This window comes from Anopheles marshallii, chromosome 2, assembly GCF_943734725.1.
Source record: "Anopheles marshallii chromosome 2, idAnoMarsDA_429_01, whole genome shotgun sequence".
In the NCBI taxonomy this organism is placed as follows: domain Eukaryota; kingdom Metazoa; phylum Arthropoda; class Insecta; order Diptera; family Culicidae; genus Anopheles; species Anopheles marshallii.
The window spans coordinates 12,770,034-12,786,839 of record NC_071326.1 but is presented as its reverse complement, the minus strand read 5'-3'; the positions used below and the strand labels follow the sequence as shown (position 1 = coordinate 12,786,839).

Here is a 16,806-nt window from a genome sequence, read left to right as displayed (position 1 = left end):
GCGGTGTATTTTGCACACTCCCACACTATTCTCAAGATTTACCTGTTACTGCTTCACGCGTACTTTCGTGGCTTCCTCTTCCTCCGAAGAATTACTGCTACTGTGGCCAGCCTCGCCGGATGCGGGAGGATCCTTGTTCGATGCGTTCGATTCACCGCGGCGTACGTAGATCGGTTCTGCACCGCGTACGCTTTCTTCCGTGATCCGTACACCTTGCACGTCCGATCCGGGCACCTCGAACATTGGTTCTAATAGAAGCGTTTCCTGTGAGATACACATTACAACATTAGCATAAGTAGAGAGCCACACGAGAACCACACAAAGACAAATCATCAAATGCGTACCATAATTGCACGTAGACCACGGGCCCCAGTTTGCCGTTCCATGGCTAGTTGAGCGATTTGCTTGAGGGCTTCATCGGTGAACGACAGCTCCACCTGATCCATGCCGAGCAGTGCTTTGTACTGGGGCACGAGAGCATTGCGCGGTTCGGTTAGGATGCGTACCAGCATATCGACGTCGAGGCTGTGGAACGGCACCAACACCGGGAAGCGACCAACGAATTCCTGTGAAGGTCATGATGGGGGAGAAAAAGAAACATTATCAAGAAAATGTTCTCCCCAAAACAACGGTCCACGACAACCCATGCTCCACTTACAGGAATCATACCGAACTCGACGAGATCTTTCGCTTGCACTTTCTTCAGATTCGCGTCCCGCTCCACTTGATCGTTATCCATCGGTGATGCAGACGCCTGTGCAGCCCGGCGCCCTTCCGATGAGCTTGCCGGCATTCCGAAACCCAAGTACTGCGAAGGAAAGCACGATCAACGCATCATTATTATCGCGCTCCTAATACGCACGCGTGCGATGTGGACACACCGGGCCCACCTTACCTTCTCATTCAACCGCCTCGCAATCAAACGATCTAAACCGGTGTACGCACCGGACGCTACGAACAGAATGTTGGTCGTGTCCACCTGCACCGTTTCGCCGCGCAGCTTTCGCGGTGAGTTTCGCTCCGGAACGTTCACGATCGTACCCTCGAGCATCTTCAGCATGCCCTGCTGCACACCCTCACCGCCGACGTCCCGCAGCTGATGGATACCGGGCACGGCACCGATCTTATCCACCTCATCCAGAAACACGATGCCCGTCTGCGCCCGTTCGACACTGTGCGGCGCAAATGGAGAAAGCGACATAATTGAGCGGAACTCATCGCGTCAACGACTATATAATCAATCCTACCTATAGTTAGCGTCCTGCAGCAGCTTCGCAATCACACTCTCGATATCCTCGCCGACGTAACCGGCTTGCGTTAGCGTCGTACAATCACAGATGGCAAAGGGAACGTCCAGGCACTTGGCAATCGTTTGCGCAAGCAGCGTCTTGCCCGAGCCGGTCGGGCCAAGCATCAGAATGTTGCTCTTCTCCAGCTTCAGCTCGTGCGTTTTCTTGTCCAGCAGCTCCGAACCGGGGTGGTGTGCGGCCGAACCCGGCCCCCCACCATGCCCGGAACCGCCCGCACCGAGCGGTGGCCGTGGCACTTCGGACGGTGCCGAACTCATCATCGTATGGCCGATGCCGGATATGTGCAGCAGATCGCCGCTACGCGACATCGAATCCAGCTGCTGCTGTTGCTGCGTGGCACCCGCGGACGATGACGCCGGCGGGGGCAGATTGTGGTAGATGCGCTTGTAGTGATTGTACACCGCCACCGAGAGAACCTTTTTGGCCAGCTCCTGTCCGACGACGTGCCGGTCGAGGTACTCCATGATCTTTTTGGGCGGTGGCGGCGGCTTTCGTGCACCCTTCGTTTCCGTGTCTTTAATTGTCTTTTTCGAATCGACCTCCGACAGCACGACGAAGAAATGGTGACACTTTTCGCACTTGACGAACCGCGTCGAGCTGACGAACGTTTCCACGTGCGTACAGGGATCGCCACACTTCGGGCAGGATAGTGTGTTCTTCTTGTTCGGTGGTTCCTTACCACCGCCGCTACCGCCGTCCTTGCCACCGGCACCGACCGACGACGAGCCACCGCTTCCACTGGCGGTGGTTCCGCCACCCGTACTGCCACTGCCGGGTGGGTTGCTGCTGCTTCCGCTGCCACCATCTTTCGACGATGATTTATCACAGACCGCGGAGACGTGAAGCGAACGACGGATGGTTCGCTGTGGGTGTTGCGACACCGTACCGGCAGGGCCATCCGTTGGCGGTGAGCCGGCACAGAGTACAACCGTGGGAGAACATGCTTTCACGCTGTGAGTGTGAGTTCCGATTGTCCTCCGGGCGGAATCGCTCGATGTGACGGTGGGTTTGCTGGACGATAGCGTCACCAAGCTACATTGTGGATGGTGGGGCTGGAACTGATAACCGTTGGAGGCAGTGGACGCAATCAGACAGATGGAACCTGAAAGAATAAACCGAAACAAAACACACATTAGTCTATCTAGTTTTCGATTATGTTTGTAAACACCGTCTTATTTCGCCTAATCGAAGCAGGAGCTTTTCTTGTGAACAAAAATCGAAAGTATTGCAGAAGATAACCTGCCTCTGGTCAAATCTTCGCAAAGTTCATGGCACATGGAACGTTTTGCAAGCAATGAACTTATAGTTTGCCATTCTCCGTTGCCTAAGACTGTGAGCTCTGTGAGAATTTGGACAATGAATTTGTAGTTTATCCGTTGCTCCGCTGCTCCGTTGTCTGCGAACTCTGGAACTTGGAGCTCTGAGTAATGAATGTTTAGTTTGCCATTATCCACTGTATGAGTCTTCCAAATCTCTATCCCTGTCTCTACGATGCCTGACACACTGTGACGTTCCAACGGACAACGGTTACCTTCAAAGTGACATAATACTAATCTTCAGACGAAACCCGCAAAATTAGAGACACCAATTGCCGAACCCTTTCACCCATCTCTTCAGCAATGGATCGTACGGCGGATTCTACGATCGTTTCTTCAATCCCTGGCATGCAGTGGGCCACGAATCCGGTGAACCGAAGCAAAACCCTACACAACCACGTATTGTTTGACACTTTGACCTGGAATTCGTAGCTGCAAAAATCATTAGCGTACATGAAGCGGACAGCAAAACGAACACACACACACACATAAATGGTAAAAACCGCCGCAATAGAGTATCACAAAATAATTGCCGTTAAAACAGCAACCAACTCGAATAACTCGACAATCTTTGCCCTGTGACTGATGTAATAAGTCGAATGATCATGTACTTACAAATAAGCTCCCGAAAATGAGCAAAAAAAAAAGTTCAACCGACTTTCGGCTTCAAATCCGCGCTCGTCGATTGCAAGGGAAAGCAAAAAGTAACCCGCCATAATCCACCGGCAGAGACCGAAGGCGAAGACGTGAGCTGCCAAATTAAAGCATGAATATACATTTCCCAACGAGAAAACCTCGGCCCTGGAGTCTGATGTCAGCTGCGAGATTAGACGGTCACAGTCTACCCACACGGTGCCGGTGGTGTTCCGCCGCCTCCGGTGAGATGCAAAAATCCCAATTAGACATTGGCGCTTCGTTTCGAGACCGGGGGGAAGGGGGGTCTAATCCAGACTGGTTCGGTTGATCGTCCCCACCCTCCCCCCGGTTCCGTGCGACACCCTTGTGCCACCAGGGGTGGGCTCAAAACCGCTTATATCGAGTGTTTTCGCTCCGGCAACTGTTCCGCGTCAATGTTTGTACATTGTTGATTGATGATGATGATCATGATGCACGGGGCATACCACTGCCTGCCCGTACACAATAACAACAACGCAGTCCAAGGGGACGTAATTGTAGGAACCATTAGATCATAAAACAACCGTAACTGTACAAACATTAGCTCTACCGCACAGCTCACCCTAAAGCCTCATCTCGCGGGGTGTGTGTGTGTGTCTTTCGGTGGACGCTCTTTGTCTTTCCCCAGCATCCACATGCGCACGCAGCATCAGAAACAGCGGGACGAATAATCCATCCGTCGGCCAGTACCATCCAGAGCCATCATCGTAAACAAATGGCGCAAATTTCTGCGACCGAGTGGATCAACCGCCACTACTACACGCCAGAGCAGCCCTTTTAGGTTGTGCCCGAGCCCTAGCGCAAGTGCTAATAAACAGTGCCCCATTATCCGGTCCCCGGTTTACCGACTCGTCTCCGCACAGTCCCACAAAGAGACGCGCGAACGTGCAGTGTCGGGAGTAAGATTGAAGGAAAACACTCTTCGCCCCATTAAGAGGTGCCCTCCGATGTGTTGCGTGCGCTGCTAAACTATGCGTGAAATGGTTATGATGATCGCGGCACATTCAACGCACTAAGTGAGACGTGAAATGGTAAACAAATGCCCCGGGAAACAGCAAGTCCTACTGCACGGTGCGACAAAGGCTTGCGTACCGGCAAGATCGAGCTCGACGAACGATGAGATGAGTTCTCCAGTTAAACCATTCCCACGACATTCAAGCCACCAGTGAAATGATTCTGTTTCTTTTTTTTCTCTCTCTCTCGCGGCCATTCTTTGGGGCCTCAAGGTTGCACCCAAAGTGTCATGAACTCATAAATGTGGGTCTTTAAAAGAAATTTAAGAAATGAGTGGTGCTTGCGTTTTTGGAAACGAGGCCACCACACTCCTATTGTTAGAAATTGTAGTTCGCCAGCTAGGCGCGTAAGTCATTCGCGGAGCGATCGCGGGTGAAGGTACGTTTTTGGGGCTCGATCGTCGTCTGACATCATACCACCGTAGGATCACTTTCGGGCGTTGGGCACGGGCGGCGAAAGGGACTAAATTCATTGCTTTTCCTCATTACTCAATCATCCTCAAATGGTGGGCCACGTTATGTGACGCCACTATTCGTCGTTTAATTCGTCGCGGGCTTCAGGCGAGAAGCAACAACGAATGCGAAATGTATTCACTTCGGGGAAATGTCCTACGGAACATGCACGGCAAAGGCGCACGGCATGATGCGTTGAATGGACGGGTGAAATCATATTTTAAGGAGCAGCAGGCATTCACACCGCGCACAAAAGTCAGCGGAAAGGTTAAAATTATAAATTTAATTAAGTTGGCCATCGCAACGGAGGTTCAACAGTACAATGAGCAAACCAGAAAACAGGGAGGATTTCGCTTACCGCAACTGTCCACTGTCGTGGAATTTATTTCAAGTTTTTCACCTTCATAAAACACCCGGCCCGACGAAGGTTTCGCTCGACGCATTGCTCTGGTTGCATTTGCAGTTTAAAGCTTGGAAGCTAATGTTAGACCGACAATCAACAGTACCATACCTTATAAGGACATTGTTTACACGGTGTCTGGCCTTTTTTTTTCGTTCGGTCAAATGATTAATGATTTCATGATTTCAAAAAATGCGCCAACTGCCATCTATGGCTTCGGTGCCTTTCTTCCCTGGCCCCGAAAACCCTTCGGGCTCTAATGATCGCTTCAACAACGCGCGCCCCAAAACCTTTTGTCAGCGTTGGGCGGGATGGCGCTAATGACCTGCACCCCTTAGTTGCAATCGGACCACTGTCTCTGGAGAGGCGTTGTCTGGTTTTTGATGTTTTTAATTTTTTAGAGCGCCACCGTAGCTGCTGCTTGTATAGCCCGCGGTCCGTAGGCATCTCCGCCGCACTGACAACGCTGCATCAGCGTGATCCTTTCCCACAGACGACATGCGCGGATAAGTAACGAAACAATGGTATTATGGATTTTGGAGGACCAGTTCCATTCAATCATTCGAGTGGTTCGAGAACACTTCACACGTCTTAGGCTGATGGCTGCTCCATTGCAAAATGTGGCACAGTGCTCCTGTGGGTAATGCACAGTACAATACAAACTACAAATGGTCATCCCCCCACAACTTTCAACATTTAATGTGATTTGGTTTCGAACTTGGTAGCTCTTAAGCAACCGCTGATCAATTTGGTCAATCCCAGTTGAGCAGGGGACAGCGAAAACAAAAGCATTACGACCAACAACCTCCACCAATTGAGCTTGACAGTGTGATTTAGAGCCTTAGGTGTGTTTGAAGAGGGACCTTTTTTGGAGTTTTGGGGTCACCAGCATACTAAACACCCGTGCAAAAATGAAAATCGTTCGAAATAGATTCATGAGGATGGCCGGGATAGACAAAAGCATTGAGTTTTGTTTGGGTAAATCCAACATTAAACCAAGGGATCTCACAATTTTGTATTAATTGTTTATTCTCCCTGAGAATAGTAATATAATGGAAAGGAAGATCTTTTATTGATAAAATATACCACTTTAATCACAATATGATAAAGCGCTTAAAAATGCTTAATAAAAGTAAGTGCTTGATATGCTACCTTATTTAACGAATAATTAATCGACAGTAACCTTGAACATGTAAGCGCAGAAACGCCATCACATCCACATTATAAATAATCCTCAAACTATCGAACCCTTCTCTCGCTGTCGTCCCGTGCAACCTTCGTGCGATCAATACCTTTCCGTGGCTGGAATTTATAAACGACCGCACAACGAACAAACTATCGAAGCGCATGCATATGCTCTGCAAGGGGAATTACTGTAGCACTGTAAACTTCAGCCCGAATTTTTTGGCAATCGGGTGACCACAAACGTACCACCGATCAACCGATCAACAGACGAGTCGGGAGACCTGTGAAGGTGGTTTTTGCAACGCGCTGTCCCACTTCTACTGATTCCCAAATTGTACCAGCATGTAAAGCTGTTATTGCCGAACTCGCAACAACAAAACGAGTAAGCAGCGGCAAAAAAAATGTACATACGCTGCCCTTTTAATATTCTATAGTTTTCCCGCGTTTACGATCGACTACAATCGAACCGGCTTCAATATCGATCACACAGCAAACACATCATCGATCGTAGCATTGGGTTCACAAGTAAGTCTTTAACGTTTTACAAAAGTTAATGGCACCCTTACATAACGCTGGTAATAGTGTTAGATCTCTTGGGTCAAACACGGCATGTAATAACATTGCAATATTATACAGGCAGCCCCCGAGATATGCTGTTATAGCGGACCGTTATAAAGTTGGAGAGTCGACTTCCTTCTCTGTTCTTCATTTATTCATCAATTTAAGAAATTTTTTTTAAAGAAAACATGTACAATAATTAGAAAACAAATGTTTTCTATGACAAAAGGAAGGCGTTTTCGACCAAGTGTTCACCTCTTTGCCTAAATTTGGTGCTATAAACTAGCTCTGCTGTCAATCTTCTAAAAACTATCTCTCACCGAATCCGCGTGTAAGAGGACTCGCATATCTCGGTGACAGTCGTTATACAGAATTTCCTTTCCTATAAATCCTACAAATCTTATTTGTCCTGTCATTTGCTCCTGGAATTTTTAAAGGCAGAATGTATAATAACCCTAAACAAGTAACGAAAGCAAACTTCGACTACCAAAGCGAAATATTCACTCACAGAAAGTCTTGTTTTGCGTTCGGTGGGATCAGAAGGACGACATATATTCCCAAATTTTCCCAATAAATTCACAAACTAACGGACAATAAAGAACGCTGCAAACACTTCCTTTCACACCCAAATCTCTACATAACATACTGCTTTAACTTGCTTTCGGATAACGAAAAAACAGCAATGGGGAGATCATTTGATTTTTGAGATTTGTCGAGCGGTTGGTCGAAGCTTTCATTAGGAAACCAATCTAATCCTTTTTTTCTAGGCTTAACTTGGCTTGCCATTTATATGGAGAGCTGGAAACGTCATAACGCATACAAAAAACCTAGCTTATAGTATGATTTCGACCAATATTCGAATAGTTCGAACAGCCGGGTTTTTTTTAGTTTAATGCACAACACATATATATACATGGTGCCGTATTGCATTGTTGCCATAATTTATGGCTCGTGCTATAGTTCACTCCTTACGCATTGCTCACTGCTGCAACACCGTTCCACCGCAACAAATTGCAAGTGGCACTGGTTTTATTGCCAGTGATTATGACCGTTGTGACAAGCCATCTGTTCCATATTGGGCTGTTGGTACGAACTAAAAAAGGCAACACTAACGCATACGCCGCCGAAGAAGAAAAACAAAACGTTTATCATAACAAAACCGCCTCCCCAGCGAGTCACTTTTCCATCGCATTTCGCTAAGGGTTGCGAATCAAAAATGCATTACCAAAAAAAACTTTCAGTGCATCAAACGGTTTTGTTTGCATGAGAAAATGATGAAAAAAAAACACACATACACACACACTACTGCAACAACCGCGGTGCGCACGTTGTGGCCTTTATTTTATTGCGTCGAGGGTGTGCACGTGCGTGTGTAGACACACGCTGCTGCATTTCGCCATGCGTTCGAGTGCGCATACGTGCGCGGAATTGCTTGCGATTGCGCTACCGGTCAGCTTGACCTCGGCATTGCCAGCTGGCTAGATAGTCTACAACCTCCGACCGCCCTTCTTGGCTGTGCGTGGAACCCACCGCACCGGGTGGAAGCAATCAAAACAAAACGTTTCGAACCAGCCGAATCGCCAGTCGACACGAGAGTGGCGCCGATCGCGGGGCAGCGATCGCCACGCGCACGGGCAAAAGAAGTGCGTAGTGTGGGCAATCGAACTGTGAACAAAGAGTGCAGGAAAGCGAAATGTCGCAAGATATGATGCGATTGTGGAAAAACGTGTGCGTTTTTTTGTTATTTGTACCGCACGCTACTTACGATCGTGACACACACTCGCACACGATCGCGTGATTTGCAAGCGAAACGGCAACCCGATTGCCCCGGGGGGAGGCATCACGATGTGAACTACAAGAACGAACTACCCCCTGGCACGATTTGTGTGTATGTGTGGTCATATTTATTAAATTGCAAACGATGTCGAAGGTTACTCGGGCGCGGCGATGAGTAGGCGTTTTCGTCGTTGAAAAATATAGCATAAAGTACGACAATACATTGCTTTTTTTTTAACAGAACAACGCAAACGCCTATCACAAATAGCGCAGCACATGATATTTCAACGTCCTTAGAAGACACCAGTAAACAAAATACAGTTAATGTTACTAACCAATGATTATTGGGGCAGATCATACCATAAGCTAGAAAGCTTAAGCTTTAAGCCCCTATCTGTCAAATAATACAGGTGCCGGGCTGTTTCATTCGGTACAGATTCGTAAAGGACACAGCATTTTGACATTAGGAATGACATAAGGGATCGTTTCTGTGGAACTACCATTTGAGAAAAATCGGTCAAAGGTTAGAAATTCAACTTTAAATTCGATTTATTTAAAACAATACATAAATTCGGTAATCAAAATGATCTTTTTTTGGTGTTTCCCCCCTTAAAAACCCCGTATTACGTAGTTTAGTACCTTTCGTGAGATTTCTACTCCGAAATGCTCGAAATATAAGACTTCTATCATTAAAATAATTAACGATCAGCATCTTTTAATTGGTTGCAATTCTTGCGAAGAATTTACATGCCAAAAATACAGTGGCCTATAGATCACTTGGAATTCATTGGCAATCTTATGCACAATTGTTTTACTGACATCAATAACGTGTGCAAACAGAGCTCTGCCGGCTAACAAGTGCCTCTTTGCTTGATACCAGTGCGCCTGCTAAAGATGCGAAAAATCACATCAATTAACGATAAAATGCGAGATTGCGAATCATAATTGTCTTACACACCAGCCCGTGAGATGATGTTTAACTAGCAACGGGAAAGGAGTTTTTTCCTCCACCCCGTAAGGGTGAGTATTCCATTCGGCACGGAGTGAGCTATGCACTCACTCATCTCACTTCCGCGTATTGATCAGCTTTATTGTACGATCCTCGCCTCAGCGCGCTCGATAAATGAAAATGACCTTGAAGGTAAAATATTTATACACCCGCCGACGTTCGTTGTTGATCTCAAATGTTTGCAAAAAAATAACACACACTTACGCGTAAAGAACCCATCAGCAATTGACTTTTGCAGGGGTTTTCAAGTTCAAGCGATAAGGGTGGAACTATTGCTGAATTATGTACATGTTGAACTGAAATATGTTGCAGTTGAATGTGGAATCTATCTGGATCTTTTCTTCTCGATCACACTGAAGGCTGTGAAGTTGTGGAAATTAACAGAATTTTAAAGAAAACCCAATTATTGCTTGATAAAGTTCCAAAAAATGGAGTAGAATTCTATACCTATCTCAGTATACTCTAGTTAAGCTTGAGCAATTGCTTATTCTATAGTTTCTTCTAGTGCAATTTGCGATCGTGCTCCTCCATGCGCAATCACCCTGGAAAACACAGTGAGACTACACAAATACGCACGCCAGACAGACAGAGTGGGCCGATGATTGAGCTTGATAAAGACCCATAAGAACCGAAGTCAAGTGATAAACAACGCGCACGTTCACAACCGGGCCTCTCGTTCCAGGCGACAGCGTTGTGATCGTGTACACGCGGGTCTTATGACGTGAACACAATAAGGTAAACAACATTGCAAAAAAAAAACAAACCCCTTGGACGGAACGACAAAAATAAAGACACAAACCCCTCAACCTCCAACGTCCACTCTAAGTCTTCCACCCTCTTAGCGCGCCCCTCGCTGAGTGGTTATCTTGTTTACTAATACATCGCAGTTCGCAGTCCGTTTAGGTGTAGGAATAGGACACGCCACGTTTCTAACCGTATGTGTTGGTGTAGGCGTTTGCTTTTGAGTGCAACAGCTCCTTTTCACCCCACTCTAGCGAACACAGCAAATCAGCTGATGCATCACGATTGAATTCACCATCAAATAGACGAATGATTGGCAAGCTCCAAGTAACAGGCGGTCGAAAAATAACCTTCCTGCTATCATGTTGCGGTTTCACTTTCGTTAAGTTAAAATAGAATCACGGCATGATAAGGTGGAGGTACGATCACGTCATGATCGGTTGTGGTGCGCTTATCAAAACGTTTTGTTATACCCGCTGGTACCTTCCGATTGCACCAAAACAGGACGTTAAAAATGGCCGATAATTTAGGTTGCTGCCATCCGAACACTCGCGTCTACCTTTAAGTACCAAGCGAAGAGTCGTCCAATAATATAGGCAATATGTTCGCATCTAATTAAATTTAACATTTCATTCCTCAACGTAAGCAAAGTGGCATATGGTCAAACAGACATATATCCACTAACATATCTGCTTACAATCCCCGACGAAACCAAAAACCTGTCGCCTGATCTAATGGATTTCGGATATTTATTTTCCTCTCGCTCCGGCATGGGGGTTCCCCTCTCTACGCAAGAATTTGGCGCCAGCATCCACAAAACACATCACCATTAATCGCGATCCAGCGGTACAACATGGTAACGTTATTCCTTCCGATAAATCGCAACAAGCAAACAGGATCGCATCGAGCGATCGAGCGAGATGAGCCTTCGAGGGGCAAGCTGAAGCCGTCGTTGAAACAGCGCGCCACCGAAACCTTGACCTTGAGATGGAGGTTCTTTGTAGAATAGGCGTGTGGAAAGGATGGAAGCTGGATAAGGAAGGGTTGGAAAAATCAATAAAACTGTCAGCCAGAATATCGTGCACGCTTATTGTGCGCTCTTGTCTTGTCGCCCCGATCGCTGACGTAAAACGTGGGGAATTTGCGCAGCATTAAGGCAAATTTTCTACAGTAAACAAGTTGTTTCAGATAATAAATACTCCCACCGTCCGATGACCGCTCAATGCGACACGCCGAAAGTACCTACAGTTCGCGCATTTTGTTTTGCTCTATTGGACGATCAAACGGTGGGTGGTCATATTGTGCGTACTACCACTACTGGAAACGGATTGTCTTCGCTTTGCGCTAAATTACGGGGCATAATGGTTGGTAATTTCAATTAGTGTTTGTTGAATTGGTTTTGTTTCGCTGGAGTAATTCAAGCCGAAGTTTTATCCCTCTTCCCATTGTTGTTATACTCTAGTAACACTTGTGTTTTAATTGATCCTTTAAATCTCCTTAAATTAACCAGCTCGTTGTGTGAAGAATTCCCGATGAAAACTTTCAAGTTAATACGATCCTCAAGAAATTTGGAGTTCCGATTTGCCAACCGTTGATTTCAGAAAAACGAGTTTGAACATTCCACTGTGCGTTTATTAATGGTGATGGGTGTGCAATAAGGCTCAACAACCCAAAAAATGCACTTTTTTTGTTAACATATATTATTATCCAATGCAACAATAAGCTAGCCCGTATAATAATTTTCTTCGAAATCATCACAATCAGAAATCTTACATTTAAGAAAAAAAAACCCTTCATAATCGCTCGATGCGTGATGACAGTTTCTGTGAAAAATATGCAAACCGGTTCAGCGAGGCCATCGCAACAGAAACAACTGCGTGGAAAATGCCGCACAGCGACCAACGGCGGATGTGGAATATCTACCTGTATTGCATCGTTAGTGCCCCTCCCCAACCCCTAAACTGTCGGCGGATGCACTGTGGGGCGAGTTGTTATGCATTTCAGTACCATGCCCAAGAAAAACAACATCCACCGTCCACTAAAACGCCATTAACGCATTGCAACATGATCCTTTTCTTCTTCCACAATCCTCCACGACGCAACGGGAAGACCAAGGAAGCAGAAGATTGCACCGCACGGGTGAATGATGACGGCGGCGCGTCTCGTGAAATCGTGTCACGGACGCACGCACGCAAAACTGGGTCGATCCCAGGAACACCAGAGCCCAACGACGCCCTTACACCGCAACCCATCGGTACTTCATCATCTGCTGGAACGCAACTAGCGGTGTAAATAAAAAAAAAAGAAAAACAAGTTTCTTCCCTCCGGTCAACCTCCTTTTCGACACCCAAGTCCTTTCCGATCCATCTGCCTGCATAATGGTGACCATTAACAATGCGTATTACCGCTGATTGCTTCAAGTACCCTTTATGGCGTGCGTATTGATTCATTGAGGCGATTCTACGCACAATGAATGTCCGCACACTAAAAAAAAAAACGCTTGTGCGCGTCAGATAAATATGCATTATATTTGATATATGATGCAGCATCGGGACGGGAAAGTGATTTGTGAAATTTGCGCATATGCCATAATATATACGAAAATAAAACTAGCAATATGCCGCTGGGATGATAAACACAAACTTCCCCCCATCCCAAAACCATCAACGCCTTGTTTGGAACGAGTAATGACGCTCAAGGTAATATCTTATCGCTATCGAAAGATAAGCGGTACCTTTTTATCAGAGACATTGGCGCAGCTGTCGACGAACATTTGATAGATGTAATGTTATGAACGTCGCGGAAAAAAACGACTCTTTGCTTTAATCAAGGAAATTAACATTCAACGTTTCACATAACTTGAGGCTATTACTATTAACTATTACACGATGAGCTAGCACATCATATCTCATGTGACATGCTCTTTGACATCTGTTAACCCATTACATCTCACTGATATTATGGTTGAAATTTCAGCTTAAAACAATCATTTACGAGAAGCGTTATTGCTTTACCGTTCCTAATACGAAGTTGTACAGGGTTTTTATCGCTGACAGAACAACGGCAGCACAGCACATGACATTCCAACGGCCTTAGAAGACACCAAAACCGCAGCAGGCTTACTTCAATAAAAGCACATAATATCACAAAGGCTGCCCAGCTTATCACAACAGCAGTACGACGGTAGAAATGAAGTACGATCCGAGGAGTATAAACGTGGCCAAGGATAGATTTACAGCATTTTTCATGAAATAAATAATATTTAGTTTGATAAATGCGGTTCAAAAGATACATCGTATGGTTGTCAAAATCCTTCCCAGAGTGCGTTTATACTCCTCGGATTGTACTTGGCTGATACGCATGCATTGTGATATCATGTGCTTGCATTGTACTTTGCTTGCTGGAGTTCTGGTGTCTTCCAAGGCCGTTCAAATGTCATGCGCTGCGTTTGGTGTGATATGCGCTTGCGTTGTTCTGTCATCTAAAAAACCCTGTAATGCGAATGGGAACTGTTGTTTGAACATAGCAAACTTTTAAAGCAGAATGTATTGTTCATTCGATTTGCCGTGCATGGTTCCAAAGAAGTTATTTTGACGTTTAAAACCAGAAGAACTCGACAGAATAATTTGCTGCGTGACGATACAAAAAAAACCGTGCCAAATGCAAAAAGAGCTTATTGTATCGTTTGGCTTTGGCACTACAAACCGTAACGCTTCGATTAAGGCATTGGAATACATCCAAAAACAAATGGAAGTTGAGTACCGTACAAGTTTAACCCGACATCTAGCGGACCTGACCCATCTGGAGGACGCTAAAGGACGCACACTTCCCGCTAGTGGTTACAATTATCTAATGCTTAACGCACACCAGCTACACCACGTTTACGGACCACGTTGTCAAGTTCACACACGGTACGCGCCTATCTAGTGTGCGGGGCCAGTTCGAAACATTGAACGTCTAGGTCAGGAGAAAAGGGTCAACGTTTTAATTGCATACTACCCTCCACCGACCGGGGGAAGGTCACGGATTTGTAATCGTCCTGGGCCCATCTGGACACGGTGGAACGATCTTTATTTTGGCTTTGCATTTCTTTCGATTGCCTTCGTTTTTGTCTTTATCACATTATACGATCACGTAGTGTGTCCACTCGCATAACACAAAACCCGAGTGGATCGTTTGGCAGACAGCATTTAAAAAAAGGCTGCTAAAACCGACCGCGGGCTAGTAGCTAATCCTATTATGTACCATTTTATGGCTCTCCTTTTCTCACTATCCAAAACAGACACTAGCTGCTAGGCGATCGCAGGCTGTCGCCACGATCGCACAACACGGTAGACCTCGACCTTCCGCAGCATGCACAAACAAACTATCAATCCGCACCAAGCTTTTTATCGCCATCATGTTTTAACAATCTGCTTAAACAAAAAAGGAAACCCCCCATCATACTACATCCGACACCAGCAAAATTCAATAGTACAATATATCTTGTTGTTCGCAAACATTGAACGCTGGTAGTAACATCAACACACAACGGTTGATTGAGTGTAAAAGCGCAAAGAAACCTCGTTTTTTTGTGTTTTTCAACCCATTCTCCCTCAATTCCCATTCTCCCGCATTTTACTAGCAAAACAACACACCCATTCAAGTATGCACATGGTCCAAGGGTGCAGAAGCATATTTTTGCAGGTTTTTTTTTGGTTGTTTTAATATATATATATTAATTCCCATATGATCGTACGGTATGTGTGTATGTGAGTTTTTTTTCGTCAACCAACCGATAATTACTATAATCCAAAATGAAGCGACGCCACAGGTTATTAGCACCCGGTTGTCGTTCGAAATAGTCGTTGAAAAAAGGCACCATAGGAAGGTAAACAACATAAAATAAAATAATTGATTCGTTAACCATGTCCTCAATGAAGTGGGAGACGAACTCCGAGTCTCCCGAGGCCCGGGTCGGATTGTGGCGGCGAATGGGTGACAGTGTTTGGTGCCAGTTTTTGAATGGTTGTTCTCACCTTTATCCTTTCTCTACAAGTCATGCAGAAAAAAAACACACCCATATTCCTCACCGGTTTACCTTACATTCGGAACGAATAGACAGAATGAAAATCATCGATCGATTTCGAGAGGATTCTGTCATTTTTTCGCATTGGATATTTGCACAAAAAGGTTGTTTTGCCAAAAATTAACCCGCACTATCACCCGCCCGATAGCGTTGGGCGTGTATAGTCGGGTTGCGATTAAACAAAAAATACAACAGCAAAATAGTAATGTGCCGTCTCGGCTGTACGGTGTGTGAAGGTGGTCTGGTTCATTCATGTGGAACGAGTCATTGATACGTGTTCCTATCAAAGCGTATCTCTGCATGTTTTGCGCTCCAATTGAACGATTGTGTTGCAAAGAATTGGATGTAGAATGAAAAACGGCACGGCACGCTCCGTAAGTTCATGCACAATCGGGATCGGTGATCGGTAGACGTTCGTCCTTTCAAAATCGTTCATACCCTGAGTTGTAGCGGAATGCTCAAGGTTGCCAGGAGGTAACAGTGCCTTCAGCTCGGTCTGGACAGAGTGCACAACAAAAAAAAACCCACCACAACAATCGCCTATCCTGTTCTTGTGAAAGTGCGTCTACGTCACATTGGACAGCGTAGGAAGGTCAGTACGGACCTGAGAAACCTCCAGCAAGTAGCATTGCATCTGATTATGTGTCTCTTATTATGCGCAAAAATAAGCAAAGCGGTTCGCAAAATCAAAACGCTACACAAGCCGTACCTGAAAGAAAGCAATCTATTACTGTACAAGCATGCTTAAAGATACCTGTGTACTGTACTCACCAGTGCGAATGTTTGAATTTTTCGGATAAATCGCCAACCGCCCGATGGTGAAGCTGCTCCGCACGCTACGCATCTCGAACACGTAACACGAGAATTCAGTGGTTTCGGGGTATGAAACTACCGCTGATGCTGCTGTTGCTGCTGCGTTGTGTGTGTGCCGCCAATCGGTTCCGGTTTCTTACAGACTGTTATCCGATTTCCTGCAGCAATCCGCACCCGGTCCACTTGTTTGGTGGAATTTTTAATATTTCCAACTATCTCACACGCACTGGGCCACGGTCAACTGGTTCGCTTCCGACACGCTGGCACGAGTTTTCACGAATTAATTTCGATCGAAAGAACTATTTTTTGTTGTTGTGGTTGATTAAGCCGAGCTTACCACTTCAGTGTAAATTGTTCGGTACCGATACAGAAGATACAACCGTACTGCTGCATGCGTATTGCTGCTTAGTAATTCAAGAGAAAGATTTATTGAAGAAGATGATGCTTGTTTAGCAAAAACAAAGGATTATGAACCCCAAACACTCTTAC

General features: G+C 45.8%; 1 protein-coding gene across 1 annotated transcript; it reads right to left on the bottom strand.

The window, feature by feature from the left end:
* Positions 1 to 45: 45 nt before the first annotated feature.
* On the bottom strand, positions 46 to 16,348 carry LOC128719310 (ATP-dependent Clp protease ATP-binding subunit clpX-like, mitochondrial). The gene is made up of 6 exons (XM_053812934.1): positions 16,276 to 16,348; positions 1,248 to 2,412; positions 896 to 1,172; positions 659 to 808; positions 345 to 566; positions 46 to 264 (listed from the first exon to the last, which is right to left on the bottom strand). The coding sequence occupies exons 1-6, from the start codon at positions 16,346 to 16,348 to the stop codon at positions 46 to 48; spliced, it is 2,106 nt and encodes a 701-aa protein (XP_053668909.1).
* Between the last annotated feature and the right edge of the window lie 458 nt (positions 16,349 to 16,806).

Excerpts from the sequence above, each read along its gene's own strand:
- LOC128719310 (XM_053812934.1), bottom strand. The coding sequence starts at position 16,348 with ATGCGTAGCGTGCGGAGCAGCTTCACCATCGGGCGGTTGGCGATTTAT. Across the intron at positions 809-895 it reads CGAGGCGGTTGAATGAGAAG|TACTTGGGTTTCGGAATGCC; the intron begins GTAAGGTGGGCC and ends TTTCCTTCGCAG. Across the intron at positions 567-658 it reads TCGAGTTCGGTATGATTCCT|GAATTCGTTGGTCGCTTCCC; the intron begins GTAAGTGGAGCA and ends TGACCTTCACAG.